Raw genomic sequence first — 22186 nt, 5'->3', positions numbered from 1 at the left:
CTGCTAGATAAGCAGGGTCAGTTGGTCTGGTCAGGAAAGGAATCAGGGGAAAAGATGGCTTGAGCTGCAATTTGAATGATGGTTAGAAGTGAGATAAGCGGTGAGGAAATTCCAAGCCAAGGAAATCACTTTGAAACAAAGTTGCAGAAATAAAAAAACCATAAAGCATACTGAAGATAATGAATAGGCCTATTGGACCATATGTCTTAGTAAGGGACATGCAGCAGAAGCTATTGTGATAATAACTTCTATCCTGTTCTACATGCTGAAAAACTTTTTTCCCCTTTCTGCCCCCAGAAGTGTATAAACTTTTTTACCCTTTCAGGGCTGGCCTTGAAGAACAGCCCCACTCATGGTACTGAGGGATGAGGCAGGAATTGCTCCACACTGAAAAGCTGATGCCTGGACTAGAAACAGAAGTCTTACCCAGAAAGGGAGTGATCACTCTGAGACTGCAAAAACGACATGGACTTTCTGGAGGAATCATGTGAGGTAGCTCAGGGGCCCAACCCCAAGAATCTTTCCATTTCATCTAAATTTTCTAGTTTCTGCCACAAGTTTTCTTATTAACTTTTTAATTTCTTCTGGCCATTAGTGATTTTCTATTTGCTATATCTTCTAATAATCTACCACAAGCTTTTATTATAACCCTAATGCTAGCATGTGTCCCTTCTATTTACTTGATCAATCTCTCCAGAGGCTTATCAATTTTATTTTTTTCTCTTTAAAGAACTATTTTTGGCTTTATTATGCCTCTTTATCATGTGTTTGTATTCTCTTTCATTAATTTGTGCTGTCATTTTTGTTATTGCCTATCTTCTACTTTCTTTGGGTTAATTTTGCTATTGTTTTAAAAAATTTCTTGTAAAGGCTGTTTAGCTTGTTAATTTTTAGATTTTTTTAAATCAATATAAGTATCTAAGAACATATATGTTCCTCAAAGTGCTGATCTAACCCCAACTCACAAGATTTTATATTTAGTATATGTGTTATAGATCAGTTCAACCTATTTTCTAATTTCCATTGTGATTTTCTGAGTATTTAGAAGTATATTTTGTAATTTGAAACATATGGAAATCTTAAAGCTTTACCATTGATTCATATTATCTTCATATTGTGAAATGGAATAAATGTTGTAGGATTCCAATCCTTTGATATAATTTGTGTATTCCTTTTTGTCCAATTATCTGTTAATTTTTATATCTGTTCCATATGTATTTCTTAACATGTATTGAATAAAATACAACTTACCAAAATTCATGGGATGCAGAAAAAGCAGTGCTTAAAAGGAAATTTATAGCATTGGCTGCTTATATTAGGAAAGAAGGAAGATCTAAAATCAATAATCTAAGCTTCCATCTTAGGAAACTAGAAAAAGAAGAGTAAATTAAACACAAAGTAAACAGAAGAAAAGATAATAAGAACTAGAAGAACAAAAATCATGAAATTAAAAACAGGAAATCAATAGAGAAAATCAATAAAATCAAAAGCTGGTTCTTTGAAATAATCAATAAAATTGATGTGCCTCTAACCAGGCTAGACAAGAAAAACAAGAGAAGACACAAAGTACTAGTATCAGAAATGGAAGAAGAGACATCACTACAGATCACAACTCTATGTCCACAAATTTGATAACCTAGATGAAGTTGACCAATTCCTCGTGAGACACAATTTTCAGAAACGCAGAAAAGAAATAGACAATCTGACTAGGTCTATTCTGTTTGACACTATAATGTAGACTCATCAGTTGTAATTAATGTGCCATTGTCATGCAGGATATTGATAGTTGAGGAGTCTGTGAGTTTGTGGGGATGGAAGTAAATGGGAACTCTGTACTTTTCACTCAATTTTGTTTTGAACCTAAAACTACTCTAAAAAAATTTTATTAGAAAAAGAATACATGTTTTGTAGTTGATGCAATGATCTCTACATATATGTAGAGATATACAGATCTCTTTTGTTAATTACATTGTTCAAATCTATATCCTTGCTGACTTTTTGTCTATTTATTGTAAAACAACACACACACACACACACAGACTCACAAACACATATTTTACTTCCATTTTTCAGTTATCCTCACTCTCAGCTACACATCCCACCATTATTGGAAGCGGAAGTCTGTGTCATGGCAATTTTTTGTTAGTCTATGCCATTCTCCATTTCCTTCAAACAAACATTCATCCTGTCAAACTCCTACTCAGGCTTCAAGATCTTCCTTAAGGGTGACTTTTCCAGACTGGTTTCCTGACTGCGTGGCACAGCTAGTGGCTCACGCTTTGTCACTCTATATGGATTATCATCATACTCTTGTCACCTGTTATTTATTCCTTCAAGGGCAGAGTTTTTCTATATCCAACACCTCAAATGATTACTTCAAATACTGTATACTAAACAAATGTTGGCAGCATAAATGGATGATAAAATTCATTTGGCAGAATTATAATGGGAAAAATGGGAGATTTGGCCAAACTCCCTCCAACCTCAATCCTTTCTCCTATTCATGTTGGCTTACAATTTTTCTATGGTTTCTGACACTTGTGTTTCTCCTGCTCAGATACAGAATTATATCATTTCTAACTTGGCTAAGCAGTCCCTGTTCCTGCTTTCCGCTCAGATTAGTGATGAAAGACCATGTAGAAAGAGAGGCCACAAGGAAAAGTCTGAAGGCAGCTCAGCAGACAAGTGAGGCTGTCTCAGACGTTCCAGCCTCAGCAGAGCTGCTAGCTGAATTCAGCCACATGAGTGAACCCATCAGAAGAACTGCCCGGCTGATTCCAACCAACTGCAGAATCATGATAAATAATAAATCATTCAAACGTATGGACACCAATGGGGGAAAGCTGCGGAGGGGTGGGGATGGTGGTGTGATGAATTGGGCAATTGGGATTGACATGTATACACTGATGTGTATCAAATTGATGACTAATAAGGTCATTATTAAAAAAATAAATAAAATAAAATCCAAAAATTAAAAAAATAATAATAATAAATCATTGTTGTTTTAGTCCTAAAATAAATCATTTTAGGTTTTGGAGTGGTTTGTTATACAACAATAGATATGGGAAATGCCACCATATCATTCTGTATATTTGAGGCAAAAAGAAATGCAATAAGGAATTTAGTTTTACAAAATCATTGGAAAGGCAAGATGAGCCCCTCCTGGACTATGGAGTCCAAGGTTACGGATACACCTCCTAACTGTGACCCAGATGTCAGGAAGCTTCCATGGCTGCTACCGCAGGTGTTGTCACAACTGCCTCTCAAACCTCAAAGCTGTTGACTGAAAACTGAGTGCTTGAGTCTGCTTCTACCTACTCACCCACCACCCCCCCGCCTTGCATCCCAGCCACCACAGCAGCTGGAAGATGGCACGCACGTCATTACTGCCTTCCAAATCTCTTACAACTGCTTCTAACTGGCACACCTTCCATCATATCCAGAATCCTAGATTCCAGAGACTTTGAAAAGTGTTGGTTCAGCTTTCCAACCTCAAAGACTGGAAGGTGCATGGAATGAATGATGAGAGAAGTCTAGTATTCATGACCACAGTCCTCTGACTCTGAATTTAGTCAGTATGACACACAGAAATGATGTAGGAATGGGAACACAGCAAATATGATTTCCCATTCTGGTTCTGATGTTTATTAAGTGTTTGAACATGGTCAATCAGGGAACCCTCATCCCTGATTTGGAGGGTTTTTCAAGAACTCAACACTGCTTTCATAAATTGCCTGGCAAAATGCCTGGCACATAGTAAGTACTCAATGATTGATAATGGTTATTATTAATGGAGGAGAGGACAAGTGAACAAAAAACTACAGTATACAGAAAGTATTATTTGATCATGTAGGAAAGACATCTAACAGATTGGGAGAGAGAAAAGACATCTTAAAGAAGGTGATTTTGAAATTTGAGATGGGCCAGGCAAAAAAATGGCACAAAAGGGAATTCAGTATATTGAGGTCTCTCTCTGGTCCCTTCCATAATTCTCTAGGTAGGACCATGACTCTGGCGGTTCTGTGCTTATTTCCAGAACCTTTCATAAGAATGGTATTTAGTTTACTGTCATTAGCCTCTGATTTTCTCCCTTTCACGTTTCCAGCTTCATGGTATAGTATTGGAACAAATATTGGACTAGAAATATATCTGGGTAGCAATCCTACCTTTGCCACCAAGTAGTTTTATCAGCAGCTGATCTGAGATACAGCACTTAGCTTCTGAGTTTTCACCTCCCTTTCTGTAAACAAAACCTACAACTAAAAATGCAAAAGCAAACAAACATGACTTGGATAATTTCTGTGACCACTTCCAACTTTGACAATCTCAGAAATACCTTGATCCACTTATCCCCAAGCATAGCCCAGTGGTTTTTAACAATTGACTCGCCATCCATATATCAGGCACTCTACCCCTGTCCAAAATAGGAATCCAACAAGAGAATACGTATCCAGCAACGAGATGAAAGCTTACTTAGTAGATTTACATATTAACCACTAGGTTTGGCCTTCATAGATATACTTCATCACACTGATCAACATTGGTTGGATAAATGTTGGAGCCAATGGAAAAAAAAAGGGTAGTAAAAACCTGGAATCTTTATGAAATATGTTATTGATCTTCAAGAATCATACTCAGATGCTTTCAAGTAGCTCCCATCCAAGCATCTCTTTAACAGAAGATAGGGTACTTGGCAGGTGTTAGGGAACAAGCTCTTGTTAATGTGAGCTTGGAGATTTGTGCACATGATGATGCTAATAGTACCCTTTTAAAATATACAAAAAGTACTTTGACTTTATTAGGATTTTTTTAGACTAGTCGCATAATAATTCTATTGCTTTTAAAATTTTATAAAAATAGCTATTTTCTTCTTTTTGTCCCTCTAGCAAATAAACAAACAAGGAGAAAGGGGAGAAGATTCACAATTAGCTCAGAACAGAAATATATTTTCAAGTCTATACATGAGAAAATGTTAGAAGATAAAGCTATAAAAAATCCTATCTAGTCATATTAATAAATTCTAGTGATCACGTGGGGAAGAACAAAAAGCCCACTGACTTTCATTTGAATAGGCATCTTCAATACTCGTCAAACTGCCAATTTTGTTTCAGGCTTTGGAAACGCGTGCACATTTGCATTATTTTTCTCCCTCTGCCTTCTCCTTTTTCAAAAACTGATCTCTGGGCAATGGTGTTATATTTCTATTTCACTTCTTTTTAACACATCAAGGGCGAGGGCAAAGCAGAGCATATGCACAGGAAATGGGTTAGTGCAAATGCAACTACACACCAAAACCACATGCCTGGGAAAAGACAGTGACAATGTTGGATAGACTTTTTTAAAAGAAAAATTTCCTGGAAATAAAATAGTTTCTTTACATCAATTATATGCACCAAAAGCATGTTTCCTCCATCTGTCTTCCACCCACCTAATCAGGGTATGGAATTAATGCTTTGAAAAACTTTATAAGCATAGATTAAATATTAATATGTTTCTTTCTGAGGCTGCCTATTAGGAAAAAAAACACATCCTTTATCTCTTTTAAGTAACCACTTGGCATTTGTTAGGTGTATATTTGGTGTAACATTCTCTTAACTAGATGAAGAAAATGGCAAATGATGCCATGACTTCTGATTACTGTTAGCAACATCCAATAGTGAAAACAACAAATTATATATATACATAAATATTTGACTTATATCCAGAATATATAAATTAGACTTTAAAATGAATGAGATAGGCTGACAACCTAATTTAAAATGGGCAAAAAATTCGAATAGATTTCCTTTCCTTTTCTAATTCAGAGTTTCTCTCTTAGGAATTTGCCTATTTGAGGTATTTTTCTTGTCAGTTGAGATCTTTGTATATTAGAAGTATTTGCCTTTCTTGTTTATTTTTATTATAAACATTAACCCAATTATGTTTGCCTGTGGCTTTTTTATTTTTTCTTTTGCCATAATGAAAATTTACGTTTTTATGTATTTAAATATTACTATTTTGTCCTTCTATAATATCTGGGGTTCCTGTCTTGATTAAGAGAGTTTCACCCTATTAATGAAAAAATAAACAGTAAAACATAGTCAAATTAATAAAACTCAAGACCAGTTCCTTGAAGAGACTAATATAATAGCTAATCCCCCTCGAGAACACAATTAAGGAAAAAAAGAAGAAAGTAAGAAATTCAAGATTAAGAATGAGAAAAGACTGGATAAAAAAGAACAAATTAAATGTCAGTAAAAAGAAGTGACACAACTGAGTTAGTCTCTTCAACAAGTCAATGTTATTATCAAAAAGGAGGAGGAGAACGGTTTTAAATTAAAGACTTAAGAGACAAGACAACCAAATATCTTCTATGATTAAATTCGGGATTCGGAAAATCAGCTATAAAGTGTTTGGGGAACAATTGGAGAAATTTGAACATGAACTGGATGATAAAAGTTATTAAGAGATTGATTTCAGTGTGTTAAATGATATTGCAGTTATGTGGGAGAATGTTTTTACTCTTCGGAGAGAAATGCTGAATTGCTTAAAGATGTAGGGTCATGATTTCTCTAATTTAAAATGGTTAACGATAGCTGGGGGTTATATGGGTGCTCATTGTATTCTTTTGAAACTTTTTAGGCATGTTTAAAATCTTTATAATAAAATTAAAAAGAATACAGGACGGGGGAAAATATATAAGTTAATGCTACATGCAATTCTAAAGCAAAATGTTTTTGAAACCTGGAAAAATGGGTGCTATTCATTGTAAAGCATAAATTATTATGAATTAAAAGAAGATGTGTAAATCTTGCCTAGACCAATTACTGTAGAAAAGATTTGAAAGTGATTATAGATCGCCCCTTAAAAAAAAATGCACCAGGGCCAGATGCCTCCACAGCTGGATTCTATTCAACCTTTGGAGGCCAAATGATCCCAATGTTTTAAAAATTATTGTAGGCCATGGAAGGGGACAGCAATTGCTCCAATCCACTTCAGGAAGCTAAAGAAATCTTCCTGGCAAAATGTAATAAAGTCACTTCCACAAAAGAAAAGATGACCAATCTCACTCATGTACAGAGCTGCAAAATTCTCAAAGAAATAATAGAAGACAGATTCAATTTTATGTTGCTCTCTTTAAAAAGTAAAAGAAATACTTCTGTTATAATTTGTTATATAAGGGGTATTTCTGTGAGAATTGTGAATGCCTGGAGTAATCAACATATTGAAGAATAAGAGAAGGGCATTGAAATGCCTAGAAGAATAAAATAAATGCAGGGTTTAACTATGCATGTAAGAAATTGAAAAGTTCCCATTCTATGTTTACTAATCATTTCCTTCTTCTTCATATCAAGCCAAAATCTGCCTCTCAGTAATTTTTACAGATGGAGAAATAAAGGTCCTGGGACATTAATTCCCTAAGGCCAGACTACAAATTAAATCCAAAGCAGGATAGAAAACCCAGAGACTGGTTTCCCGTCCAAACTGTTCTTTCCTTTCAAGTATGTGCCTCTCTTTGAGATATGCCCCAAGGATTCTGGTGGACTTATAGTGCTCTGCATGTGGCGTGTGGGCAAAATATACAGCCCAGCAGAGAGTTTCACATTCAAATCACATTATGTTAAGTGAAATTTTCTTCCAAAGAGTGATCTGTCTTCTAAACACAGTAACAAATCCATATCAAATTTAATTCCTTTGCCCATAAACAACATGGAGGCACTCAGCTTTGTCAAATGGCTCTGGCTCTGGCAAAGACTAATGGAAGCCCATAAATATCACACCTCTCAAATCATATTTTCCGTGCTGCTTTTTAATATTCCCTTGGCAAGGGGAAGAAAAGTGTACCTTATGAAATAGCATTCAGCCAAAAAGCCACTGGAAATAAATTCAATTGTTTAATTTTTATCTTAATATTAGAGAACAAAGAAATGTTTATGGCAAAGTATTTTTCTTATATTTTGGTTTGCGATTCTGACACTTTATTTACTTATTGCTGAATAGGACAAATTGTATACTTTCAATAGCCAAATACAATTATTTTAATTTACCCACCCCAATCACAGTCACTACAGTGTCATGGCAAGCCACCTACTTCTGTGGACCTCTTTTCCTATTATAAAAAGAGGATAAATGTACTTTTCCCTAGATAGGGAACCAGGAAGGAAGTCTTGATAATATCACAGAATAATTTTAGCTTAGACATTTGTACCCTAAGCCTTTTTTTATTAATTAGCAAAATGCTCCTCCTTCTAATTTCAATGTTATTAAATTATCTCTCAGTTTTATCTTATGGACAATGGGGGCAATATTTCATGCTTCATCTGCCTTTTAGGATGAATTATTTTAGAATCAAATGAAATAGTGACTATATTTTGTAAACTGTGTAACATTAGGCAAACCTGAAATGGTTAAACCTTGAGACAGGCTGATGGCCAGGCTGACGCCTAGGGTGCAATAGACTTGGTATCACTTAGGAAAGGTGGCTTAATGCCATGGAATTAGTACAAGAGGTATTGCCCTAGTTTCTACAGTCTCTGAGTACCAAAATCTGGACTCACACCCAGGTCTTCAGACTCCTGGACTAACAACTAACGGAATTTTCACACTGTTGGATCTCTAGATACAGTAAAGATAGTACAGTTTTCACTTTTATACTTATTACTGCTAAAGTTCCTGAAAGCTTTCCTTACTCATAAGACTAGTGTAATCAGCCCTGGGCAAAGTCATGGAGAAGGATGATAGGAGAGGACTATTGACAATTTCATTTTTCTAGTTGTACAGAGCTTCAAACTGTACCAGGGCAGGTAATCAGTGCTTTCTGCATCTTAAGAAAGTCGTTGATGCTTTTGAATAAGGAGGGAGAGTGCCTGAGCTTTAAAGAAGGAAAGGAAGGCAGGAAGGAAGGAAGGAAGGAAGGAAGAGGGAAGGAGGGAGGGAGAGGGGGAGGGAGGAAGCACCAGAAAATCCCATATTATTGAGACAAATGTTTTCAATCTTAGAGCTCTAAGAATATAAACTATAAAATGTTAATACGGGTCCTATCTGAGAGACTCCATTTCCAGAATATTACCCTCCACCCCTCACTAGTGTTTTATGTCAGTTTCTCTATTTGAAATTAAGTTATCTGAAGGCAGAGACCATTTGCTTTGCTCCCTGCCCCCATGGCTTAGGTTGAGATCCTGTCCAGAGTTGAGAGTCCATAAATGTCTACTATTGAAAGTGGGGTCATTTCTTTCTGATTAAATGGCTTGGTCCATGCCAACTCAAATAAAGAGGAGAATTAGAACTTGAAAAAACTTGATTGCAGGCTATGTGTTCTAAATACTAGAAAATATGGAACAGTAAAAGATTGAATTTAAGGTCATTGAACAAAATTTGTCACTTCATGACTTTTTTTAACTTCAAAAATTTTTATGGAATCTGTAGTTAATACCCTTTTGTAATTTCATTGTAATTTCTTTTGTAAAATATTATTTTACTTATTAGTTTGTGAATAGGTTATTATACATATGATACAAAATCCAATAAGCACATAGGGTGTATAGTAATATATATTAACATGTATATTAATATATATTGACACTCCTGTCCCCCAGCTGTCAAGTTCCCCTTCCCAAAAGCAATAACTGTAATCTGTTTCTTGTGCAACCTCCCACACGATTAATTTTAGCACATTTTCACCATCCTCCAAAGAGACTGTGTACCCATTAGCTGTCACTCCCCACTTTCCCCCCACCCACTCCAGCCCTAGTCAACCACTAATCTACTTTCTGTTTCTAGATTTGCCAATCCTGGGCATATCGTTAAAAAAGGTATCATAAATGTGTAATCTTTTGTGGCTACCTTCTTTCACTTAGCATAATGTTTTCATGGTTCATCCATTGTAGCACATACCAATACTTCTATTTTTATTGCCAAAAAATACTCCATTGTATGGATATACCACATTTTATTTATCCATTCAATTGGTGGATATCTAAGTTTTTCCACTTCTTAGCATTATGAATAAGGCTACTGTGAACATTCTTGTATAATACAACTTTTTATGTGAATACATGTCTTCATTTCTCTAGGAGTGGAATTGCTGGGTCACATGGTAACTCCATGTTACCATTTTATCGAACAGCCAAATTGCTTCCAAAGCAGCTGTGCCATTTTATATCCCTACTACCAAGGCACAAGGGTTCCAATTTCTCCACAATTCCCACATCTCCCCAACACTTGCTATTTTCCATATTTTCATTATGACCCTTCCTGTGGGGTGGTATCTCATTATGGTATCTCACTGTGACTTTAATTTGCATTTCTCTGATGACTAATGATATTGAGCATTGTCTATTTACGTATCTTCTTTGGAGAAATGTATGATCAAATCCTTTGCCCATTCTTCCATTGGGCTATTTGTCTTTTCATTGTTGTGTCACATTGCTTTCTTTGTTTTTGTTTTTGTTTTTTTTTTTTAACTTTTGTTTTTAGAGCAGTGTTAAATTCACAGCAAAATAAAGAAAAAAATACAGAGATCTCCCCCTACCTCCCCACCTGTAAAACCTCTGCCATTATCAACATTCCCCCACCAGAGTGGTACATTTGTTACAACTAATGAACCTACATCGACACAGCATAATCACCCAAGTCCATAGTTTACATTAATTAGGATCTTCATGGCACTTTCATAGGTTTGCCTTTACAAAGCATCTTAGCCATGTGTCTCCAGGGAACTGGGAGATGGGTGACCAGCAAAGAGTCAGAGAATCCCAAATTAGCAGACCTGAAGTTATGTCTCTGCAGCAAAGAATATGTGTGTCTATGCAGACACTCAGTACTCTATCCTTGCAATCCAGAAGGTAGCTTAACTAAAAGCTACATGATTGTCAAGGGCCGTTATTGAAACGTCCTGAGTGTAAAGGTCACTTACATTTACCCTCCTTCTCAGTGTGACCCATGGAGTGAACATCGTACAGGGTAAGGGTAGGACAAATAGGCATCTGTTCATCAATCCTCTCACACCAGTGCTCTGGGTAACCCCCTGAAGCTGGAGAAAGCAAAGTTTGTAGTAATAAAGGAAGGGCGAGTGATTTTCTGTTACTTGATACTGTTAAAGAATGGGTTGCATGGGTTCTCAGTGTTTTGGAGCAGCTCAGTGCCTTGCTTGCCACACCAAGGACACATTCTGAGGAATTTTCAGGTACGCCAGCCTTCCCTTCCAGGATGCCTTTCTGTCTGTCTCTACCTCAGGCACTCTGAGCTCTCTGACTGCACCAGCCCATCTAACCCTTGGGAAAGTCATCCACAAATCAATATTACCGAGCAACTCCTGTGTGCCACGCAGTGTTGTGAAACCATGGACGAAGACTAGATACCTCTTCTTGGGAAGCTCAAGTTCTTTCAAAAGTGCTTAATGAATTCTCTCTCTCAAGAAAATATGCATTTGAAAGCATCACCACAAGGCACACCTGTTAGAGGAGGGTGTGGCTGGAGGGAGATACTCTCATAGAGATCTTGTGGGTCACCACAAGGCAACCACCTACTTTGCTTACCCTTAAAGGTGACCTTGGTCACATATTGGGTACCAGTGTGAAAGCATATAATGCCAGACACAGTAGTTTGCTATGAAGGGTGTAGTAGAGCCGACCAGTGTTTCATATGGCACTTCCCAAATCTTCCAGAGCCTCTGCCCATCACGATTTCTAAATAGAATGTGCTGAAATGATGCCACACCAGTACCTCTGGCTAACTGAATCCCAGGTATCAGAGAGCTGACTCAAGTGCATCTATCAGCCACTTAAGAGTTCTTTATACCCAAACACAACCTTGTGTTAAAACTACATATTGGCTTGGGAAAAACGTCAGGGTCACAGATTTATAAAAAGCTGTTAAGAAAAACCTAGAATACTTGGAGTGGCTGCCCTGAATCTCTGCAGACTGGTATCCTAGGGGCAGGGGCTGCTCTTCCCGACTCCCAGCCCCACATGGAGTTGGAGAACCACCCTGGGGTGTGACTCAGGATGAGAATTCTCAGAAGACTTTAATCAGAGAGCTGGGGACAATGTGCAGGCCAGATGCATGTGTGGCAAGAGTGGGAGAAGAAAAACAACACAAATATAAGTCCACCCGCATACCTGACCCACACTCCCTGGGAAGGCCACCGTCAGTTCCAGCCAGCTCACCCTATGTGATACTCCCCAGCTTCTTACCTCACATTAATTACCCTGATTTATTGGTTTCTAGCTTGTATTATCTGAAACTCCCTTGTTCACGTATTTGCGTTCTTTTTTTTTTTTTTTTTAATTTTATTTATTTATTTTTGGCTGTGTTGGGTCTTCGTTTCTGTGCGTGGGCTTTCTCTAGTTGCGGCGAGCGGGGGCCACTCTTCATCGCGGTGCGCGGGCCTCTCACTGTCGCGGCCTCTCTTGTTGCGAAGCACGGGCTCCAGACGCGCAGGCTCAGTAGTTGTGGCCATGGGCCCAGTTGCTCCGCGGCATGTGGGATCTTCCCAGACCAGGGCTCAAACCTGTGTCCCCTGCATTGGCAGGCAGATTCTCAAGCAGTGCGCCACCAGGGAAGCCCGTACTTGTATTCTTTTATTAACTGGGTTATCTGCTGCCTCTACCCCCAGCTCAAAGACCTCCCCAGCCCCTCACAGCCTTAAGGTGGGGCTGGTAAGTTCCCCTCTTAGCCCAGTTTCCAGAACAACGTGAACTGGAACATAGGCGTTTCATGAATACTGGCTGAGGCATCTATGAACTTGCAAGCTTATTCCAAGGCCCTGAGTGAGGACTTTGGGCAAAGGAGACTTTGAAAGCCTGGCTCGGGAGATGCGGCGGAGATCCCAGCCACCAGACCGTTTATAAGCCTCTGATCCGATTCCAAGGCTGGAAGGGCGAACTGATCTCTGCCCGCGCCCACTCGCCAGCCCCGGAAAGTCGGGGCGAAACCAGCGAACGCGGCCAGAGCTCCAGCCCCGCAAGGAGCCTCCAAATGGGCACGAGGGCGGTGGGCAGGCCCCGCCCGGAGCCCCGCGGCCGCCGCCGCCCCGCGCCCCTCCCCCGCCACACGCCGGTCCCCGGGGCGGCGGGCACAGCCGCGGGTGGCCGGCTGAGCCCGGGGGTTGGCGCGGGCTGGAGCCGCCCCACGCGCGTCCCGCGACCCCCGCTCCAGAGGCGCAGCAGCCGGGCCGGGGCCGCCTGCCGAGTTGGCCGCGCGCGCCCGGAGGAGCGCAGAGTTTGGAAAGTCGTCGCGAAGCTTCGGCGGAGCGCAGGGGGTGGGGGGTGTCAGAGAGAAAAACCCGCCTCTTGCGAGTAGAGCGAGGAAGGGGGCGGGGGGGGAGAGGCTCCGAGTTCCGCTTCCTGAACGGCGGTGGGTAGAAGAGGTCGGCGCCGGCGAGGGCGGCGGGACGCGCGCTCCGGGCCCGCGACGGGCGATGGCCAGCGAGCGGACCCGCAGGTTCACACGGAGCCTGCTGCGACCCGGGCAGGCGGCCGAGCTCCGGCACAGCGCCGCGTCCGCCGCCGCGGTGGCAGTCAGCAGCCGGCAGCAGCAGCGGGTGAGTGCGGCGCGTCCTCCGCGCCTCCCCGTGCGCCCCGGGCTGCTGGGGGCCCGAGCCCGGCCTCCCGGAGCCCTCGGCGCCCCGTTCCCTGCGGCCCCCGGCTTCCCCGCCCCCGCACGGCCTCCGCCGCCGCCTCGCCCGGGGCCGCCAGCGCCGCCTCCGCGAGGCAGCGGCACCGACGCGTGAGGACCGGGGGCACGTTTGGGGACGGCGGACACTCAGAGGGTCAGCCGCGCGGGCAGCAGAAGCGCAGCGTGGGAGAGGACGTGCCTGGGTTTGGGGGTGTGAGGAGGTCACGGGAACGCATCGCGAGCCCCGTGGGCGTTAGGTTGTGGGGTGCCAGAGACCCGAGGGGTGGGGAGTGTACGGAGCGGAACCCCTCGGTCCTCGGGTCTGCGCGCCCCCTTCACCCCTGGCGACTAGGGCGCAGGAGGAGAGGGTGTGATCCGAGGTCCTCGACCGGGCTGAAGCTGGGAACCTCACCTGAACGCTCTCGCGGAAATAAATGCACTTCTCACCCTCCTCCCTCCACGGGGTAAAAACCCACAAACCGCTTTATAGGAGTCCAGAAAGGGCTGAGGGAACAGCACTGGAGAAGACGTGGGTCGTTAAGTATCCAGTGGTTTCTGGTATTTTTCTAAGATGTTCGCAGGGTTCTCCCGCCAACTTTACTGGTTACTTCCTTATTGAAACGCCTTCTAAGAGAGCTGGGTGATTTCCGCGGGAAATCCCTGGGGCAGCAGCCAGACGTTCTCATCTGATGCCCAAATCATATCCATACCTCCCCAGATGTTCCTAAGTTCCAGTAGGTGTCACACTCCGTGTTGGAAGTGTCAGGAGGAAGCAAAATGAACTCTTGTGGGAAAGGGAAGCGAGTGGGAACAGACTTAAAGCAAGACTTGGGTTCAGCAGCGACACTCTTGGCCTGCCTTTGCTGGACCGGAATCCCACGTTGTGGGTTTCATTTTACTATTTGCCAGGAAATATCATTAGGAATTAAACGGCTTCTTTTAAGAGTGTCAAAGAAAGTGTTACTCTTGCAAGTCACCCATCAGGAGGGAGCCAAGAGCTGCTCAGAGCCAATTCCCACAGCCAGGACTTTTCTCTAAAGCCAGAGGTCGGAAAGTTGAACAGAACGGAAGCTAATTGCCTGGCAGAGGAAAGAGGCATCAGATGCCCAAGAGGGTGAGGGTGATTGGAGTGTGAAATGAGTCAGGAGTCAGTGGCCAGGGTGCCTTCTCTTTCACTTACCACTGGCTGCAGTCTGCAGGTACCCAGAGGGGATTTAACTGTTAGCAGACCCTGTGCCAGGGGCTGCCCTGGTTCTGATATCAGCATGCACATTTTCAAGGCAGGAAGGATAATCGGTCAAAAAGAACATTTGAAAAAAAGGTTCAGCTGGAGTAAAAATAGAGATAGTAAAATCTTCAGGCATGCATAGAACATAATTTTTACTTTGGAATGATTATTCAGGTTTGTGGCTTTGTCATTGTCTGCCATTTGCTTTAAGATAACTTTATTTTGCAGTTGATTCATTTTACCAAATCTCAGTAATGATCTGGTAGAGAAGTGCAGAGAAATAAGTAGCATTCAATTGGAGTAAACAGCCCTAAATGTTGTTTTTGATTTTTGTTTTATTTTTAACAGGGTTCTCCTAGAGTTTTTGGAGCACTCGACTTTCCTTTAAAGAATATGTATCCTAGATACCTTTGTACGCAGACACACACATTACTTTCTCCAAATTGATGTCAGATTTGAAATCCTAGGGTATCTTGTCAAAATGAATAAGCCCAGTGTCTTAAAAAGAGCTGGGGGAAGGGGGTGATTCGCTGGGAAAGGTGTCCCTGCCCCCCTCCCCTCACTTCAGCACCGTGGCCAACACTCTGGAGCCAGCTTTTGCCAAGACGTATCAAAGGATCTTACCCATCTAGTCAGGCAGCTAGGGCAGCGATTTTGGCAGCACGGAATCATGTGCCTGGCATCGGTCCCATCAGTTAACTCTTAAAGGGAAACTGCAAAGTGATGCATTCTCTGAGGTGGCACCCAAACTCAGTGGGGTTCTGTGGGGCAGAGCATCCCTTTTGAACCTAAAACCTTGTAATTGGACTGTGCAGTGAAGATGAAGCTTAGCTTACACTGATCCACTTCCTTAAGACTCTTTGTGCTTGTTGCTTCAAGTCCTCAAATCCTAGTTGTCAAGGGAGAAAATGAATAGTCTGGGGGAAGAAGATTATGGGGAGCCCAGTTCAGTACAGGAAGTGGAATAGTGTGTATTGGAGCAAGCTGTCATCTACTGAAAAAATATTTGAGACACACTAGAAAGTCTTGCTGAGAAAACCTGTCTCACTGCTGGATTCATACAGTACCCTTTCTGAAATCTGTCTTTTGGGGACCGAAAATATAAATACAAAAAATATATAAATATATATAAATACCTATATATCATACAAACATACACATAATAGGACAGGAAATCTTCAAAATGTGTTTGGATTATGGAGATCAGAGAACGAAGAGATGCTGAGTGAGGGCATTTACCGGGAGGCCTACTTTTAGGGCAGTTGCTGAGGAAAGTAGAGGGGGATTCCAAAGCAATGTTGATTTTAGTTTTAACCCAAGGCACTATAGTAGCTCATATGCAGGCAGACTTCTAGTGAGGACCCACCTTATTCTGCATTCCTCTTAAGAATAATAATGAAAAATTATCTGCACTCCCAAGTTCGTTGCAGCATTTTACACAATAGCCAAGATATCCCATTACAATGGATATATAATATTCCATTGTGTGTGTGTGTGTGTGTGTGTGTGTACACACACACACACATATTATTTAACCTTAAAAAAGAGGGAAATAGAAGGAAATCCTGCCATTTGTGTACATTATATTAAGTGAAATAAGTCAGACACAGAAAGACGAATACTACATGAACTCACGTATATGTGGAATCTAAAATGGTAAAACTCATAGATGCAGAGAGTAGAACAGTGGTTGCTGGAGTGGGGAAGGGAGCAGAAGGGGAAATGAGGAGATGGTCATCAAAGGGTACAGATTGGTCACCTCTGCACGATGAATGAGTTCTGGAGCTCCAATGTACAGCGTGGTAACAATAGTTGAAAATACTGTATTGTACACTTGAAATTTGCTAAGAGGATAGATCTTTAAATCTTCCCAACACACACACACACACACACAATGGTAACTAGGTAGAGGTGATGGATAAGTCATTTAACTTGATCGTGGTGATCTTCCCATGATACATCAAAACATCAAATTGTACTCCTTAAGTGTATACAATTTTTATATGTCAAAGGTCTCTCAATGAAGTTGTTGGGAAAAAAAAAGAAAAAAAAAGAGTGAGAACAATAGAGAACAATTATGAGCAAAAGCCATAGATTTGAAAACAGAAATATTTCCTCCTTAATTATCCTAAAATTTTTTCATAGAAAACAAATGAATCACAACTCATGCAAAGGCCAATCTCAGGATCAAGCACAGCTTAAGTATTTCCTGACCGCCCCCCATTCATAGTAGTCCCCCAAAGCAAACTTGTGTATCGCAGAATCTCAGTTCAAAAATGATTAGGAGCATTTCTCTCATGTCAGGGCTTGAGTGTTTGATTTTTTTTGGTTGAATATACTACTGTGTTGGCCACAAAGTTGTAAGGCCACTAATTAGAGACTCTTTTTTGCTAAGAAGCTCTTCTTTTAAAATGTGTGAAGTGCATTTGTACTTTCACATGAATTAGTTCATCTAGATAGCTTTCTACAGTTGATTAAGCTATAAACATAGGATTGGTGCTCTTTTCTGCATATATATTATATTTGTTTGAGAGATATGGACTTTTATTTCTGGAACATGATTGGGTGGGTCACAGGAATGCAAGACTGAGTAACAGAGAGGGTAAGAACTAACTAGGGTCAGATGATGGGGAGGGAGCACTGAGGCAGGTGGAGGTTTACCAAACACCAACTAATCATCTGGTCAATTTTTGCCTAATGCCTTTTATGTGTTTCCTAGGTGAGAACATACCACTTTATTTACATGTATTCTTTAGGACATTTACTCTGCTGTTACACAAAAATTGCTCTGCAACTTAAGTTGGAATTGTATCCAAATTTATTAATTTCTTTTAAAGAGGAAACATCCTGCTAAAAGCACCTGTACTTAATCAGTGTGTTTTCTCCCTCTCCACCCAGAAAGGCTAAGAGAGGAGAGTATTGATTCAGTATTCCCCCAAATTCCATATCCTCGCTTTGATTTGGTGTTTCCTAACTACCTCTGTTCCCCAGTGGTACTCCTTCTGATATTTTAGGCAGCTTTGAATAAGAAGCAGAACCTTTGACCGACTGAAGATTTCTGGTTGAGAAACTATGAATATGGAAACATGTTTGCAGGGGCAGGAGGAATTCTTAGAAGGAAGACTTTCCTTCCCTCTGAACTTTGTGATATTTAGTAGTTGAGAGTAAGAAGGGTTTTAAGAAATTGAGTGGGAGACACTAGAATTTCCAAAAACTCCTATGCCTGGAGTAAGAGTCAGTGAAATGATGTGGGAAGTGACATTGAAGAAAAATGAAACACTTGTTTTACTGTCAGTGTCTAGAATGAAAGCAGTATGCAAAGCAGAGGCCTGTTTGTTTGGCATTCCCAGCACCGTCTTGTTCTGTTTCAGTTTTTTTTGACAGGGTTCTTCATAACAAGGGTGTTTACAGTTTAGCAGAAATCAGGCTTTAGCACAAATCCCAATCCCACGTTTATGTTTTCAAATGAGGAAAGTCCCTAGCCTGGTGAAGAAGTCAACACAAACTTAGTTTACAAAATCAAGGTTGAATGTTATTATTGACTGTATCAACTCATGTTTTTGACTTCTCAAGGGCATTGCAGAGGTAACTTTAAAAATAAATGGTAACAACGGTGGGCTCTAGAGAACTTTTACATGGGTCAAAAAATGAAAGAATGAATAAGCGTTTTCGTCTGTCTCTTTCTTTACAACCTTTTTCTCTAAGGCCTAGCATAAAAAAAGAGAGCAGTAATAGTTGTTATATAATAAACCATTTGTTGAGAACCTACAAAGTGCCTGACACAGCATTGTTTTATTTCTCAGAGCAATCCTATGATGAAGTCATTATAGTTACAGATTACAGAGGAGGCCATTGAGACTCATAGGGTTAATACCTTGCTCTGAGTTAAGTAACTGACATGGAACCTGTTTTGCATCCTGAATAGCAACCAGTTTTGTAGCTGCTTCCAATAGCATCTCTAAGTTGGAAGACACAAGGATTTTACTTTGGTTAATGTTGCCTTTTGATGGGTAGCTCTACCTAAGGAAGAAGAACTCTGTCCTTCCTACTGGCATTTCAGAGTACCCGTGAGGGGTCGCTTCAGTTTTCTTCTGAGGTGAGAAGCCACAGAAGAGGCTGTTCCAGGTACCCGTGTTAATAATAGATCTTCCCAAGACAACCGGAGCTCAGTGGTTAAGTCCTTAAAACATGAACTTACTTAGCTATCCCCATGCCATCTATCTGGCAAAGCCATAAGCGAATTGTGAAAGAGGGTGGAGTTAATCCTTCTCAAGTCCACTTCTCTCCCAGGATTGGCTGCTTCTCCGTTCTCAATCACTTCACCCACTCCAAGCAAGGGCCTGAAATTTTCCAATGCATCGTGTGTCCTTGACGATGCATATTTCCATTTGACTGGGTTGTGCTGAGATTCTTTTCTCACACGCTATCTTATTCAAAGGAGTGATTCCAAGCGTCTTACAAAGATGCATGTAAGATAACAGCAACGAAAAATATAGTAAGGAGGTAAAAAGCAATATTAGCAACAACAACAAAAAGCAGTGTTAGGAAAGGTCGATGTAGTCAGGAGCAGGTCAGTGGAGTAGGATCAGTATATAAAACGCCTGACCATTAAGTCCTGTAGTCTGGCTAAGGGTGCATCCTAGAGAACCAAGTCAAAGAGGAAAACATGATCAGCCATGAGATTCAGAGGGCCATAAGATAAAAGAAGATAATTTGCTCTAGACATGGTCAGCTTTAACTTGTACTGAGACTCCAAAGACAAGATAGTCTTTTTTCTGTAATTTTTCACAAAGGGAAGCATGATGCAGTGATAGACCCTCATTCCTTAGAATGTGGTCCATGGGCCAACATTGGCATCACCTGGTCATTAGAAATGCAGAATCCCTGGCTCTATACCTGACCTCCCGGATCAGAATGTGAATCTTAATAAGATCCTCTGATGATTTGTAAGCACATTGAAATGTGAGAAACACATACACACACACAAAGCTACAATTTTAGCCGTATTTTTGCAGTGTATTGTCAGGTAAAGGCAATTGTGTGAGGGTCTAGTACACCGTGGTTTATTCTGCAACTCTTTGAAAGAGCCTCTTGAGACAAAGATAAAATTTAGACCACCTAAGGATAAAAATGAGATTTGTTCATTGCTAAGTGACTCTAGGGAAGTCCCTTGCTTATTTGCTTTGTATTTTCTCCTCCATCTAGCACCTTAATTGTAGAGTGAACTTAAGTTAAGCTTCTAGGTTAAGGAAAAAATTCTATAACGTACATGACATAGTTGCAATGTGAATCTGCAAAAGTTCTCACCCTGGTTATAACCCTGAAGATGGTTTCCAGGATGAGGCCAGTGGCACCCCATTTACCAGAGAATTTGAAAGCAGAATCACTCCAACTCTGGTAGGACATGCAATGATGATTACTTATTGCTTTAGAAGATTTATGTTCCCATCATATTGAAACCCTTAGTTATTTGAAAGTAATTGGTTATATCAGAATATCTGATTGCTAGAATCAGAAAATGATGAACCTTTTTTCTTTCAGTCATTGACTCTCAGAAAAAAATGGTTTTTCTTGTTCTCATTTGAATGTCCTAAGGATGGGATTCCATGGAGTTAAAGACCTTGATTTCTCCACATGTTGTAATTAATGTGGTCCAGGACCCCTTTGATTGGCTGTCCTTTACCACCATCTTGGGACACTCTTTCCTCTCCACGACTGTGCAAGTTGAAGTTCCCTCATGCAGTTTGAACCATTTGGCCAGTTTGGGAGTTGGTGTAGTAAACATCAGATCCCGTGAGACTGGAGACCAGAATTCCAGCCCTGGCTCTGTGACTCTTTGCTGAGTCACTTCCCTTTCTGGAGTCTCAGTTTCTTGATCTGTGAAATTAGGACATTAGATGATTGGGTCCTTGCATTTGCCCTTTCTCTGCCCCGGAGTTCTCACGGCTTCTCCTCCTTGTCCCTCAGGTTTTCAGATGTCGTCTCCTCAGGAAGGTCATCTTGGATTCCCAAATGCAAGCATTTTGCCCAGCCTACCTCTGCTACAGACATCTCTGGCTCATTACTGTGCTTCACTTTCCTCATAGCTCTTACCACTATCTCAAGAGATCTTTCTACGTATTTAATTTCTTATTTCTCTTTTCCAGGCTTTCTGCCTTCAAATATAAGTGCCATTGAGAGAAGGGAACGTGTCAATTTCACTACCTTTACGCTGTATTGACTATATGAAAATAAGGAGCGGGGGTCTCCCTTCCCACTGCAAATGAGTGCTTAAGGAAAGTCGGGAGAGTGGGCTGGGTGTACATCAGTGAGAGACTGTAGTGGAGTTACGACTTCAAAATGTCAGGGTTGTCGGTATCTGCTTATGATGTTCCTTGAGCCATCTTCTTCACGGTCTAGTTGGTAAGTGGCAGAAATGCAATTTAATAGAAAGATATTGAGCACATCCTATGTGCCAGGTACTTGACTCGTACAATCTCTTTTACTCCTCATGACAACCGTATGGGGAAGGATTTCTATTCCTATTTTATAGATGAGGAAAGAGGTGCTTGGAGATCAGGCACTTGCCCCAGATCGAATGACCGGTAATTGATGCCTCCAGGAGTCACATGCAGGCAGTCTGACTCTGGAGCCTGTGTTCCCCACGATTAGTCTATTCTGAAGACCAGGTCCGCCAGGCAGACAGGTAGATCTCATTAAACATGCAGTTAGCACCCACGTGAGAGAGCAAAGAGAGAAAAGGAAACCTCAGAGGACTAGCCATAGGAAGAGGCTTTTAAAAAGAGTTTCTCAACAAGAGAAGAGCTGTGGTTACTTTTGCTCTGCTGAGCAATTTTTCATTTATGACATCTCAGCAGAGTGGGATACTGGGAGTGACACCAACTTTGGACACTCTGTCAGTGTGGTTCTCTCCCCAGGACAGGAGTGGCACGGAGCGTGTTAAACTATGCAAACAATGGCTCCTTCATCTCTTGAAAGGGGCATCATTTGATTCTTCTCCTTCTGTAGAAATACATTTCTGGCATGATATGCATGGCGTAGTTGCAGTTGCAGCATTACATCTGTTGCATTGTCTTTTGTAGTCTTGATTTGAATGTTCATGTTTACAAAGGAGAGGGTTTTTTTTCCCACTGAAGTGAGATTTGTTCGCCTCTTATCATTCACAGCAGTGTCAGTGGGCTGGAAAGAAATGCTTGTGTTTGCTGGACTTGACATGTTGACCTACATTAAATGATGTAGAAATAATAAAATTTAATGAATGTGACCGAGTTAGTGGCAATAGAGCAAAACACTTGCCTTTGAAAACGTTAATATTTGTAACTGGATTGCAGTGGAAGTGTCTGCCTCTGAGAATAGCAGAAT

General features: G+C 41.1%; 1 protein-coding gene across 3 annotated transcripts in view; it reads left to right on the top strand.

The window, feature by feature from the left end:
• Positions 1-13323: 13323 nt before the first annotated feature.
• DOCK10 (dedicator of cytokinesis 10) overlaps positions 13324-22186 on the top strand; it is a 288822-nt gene continuing 279959 nt past the window's right edge. For all 3 annotated transcript variants that reach the window (XM_059928831.1, XM_059928828.1, XM_059928827.1), the window contains exon 1: positions 13324-13522. In XM_059928831.1, the coding sequence (XP_059784814.1) occupies positions 13400-13522 (123 nt within the window). In that variant the 5' untranslated portion in view covers positions 13324-13399. The remainder of the gene's footprint in view (positions 13523-22186) is intronic.

The sequence above is a fragment of the Balaenoptera ricei genome, chromosome 7, assembly GCF_028023285.1.
Source record: "Balaenoptera ricei isolate mBalRic1 chromosome 7, mBalRic1.hap2, whole genome shotgun sequence".
NCBI classification, from domain to species: Eukaryota; Metazoa; Chordata; class Mammalia; order Artiodactyla; family Balaenopteridae; genus Balaenoptera; species Balaenoptera ricei.
The sequence above is the reverse complement of the archived record's forward strand: the minus strand, read 5'-3'. Positions and strand labels throughout refer to the sequence as shown.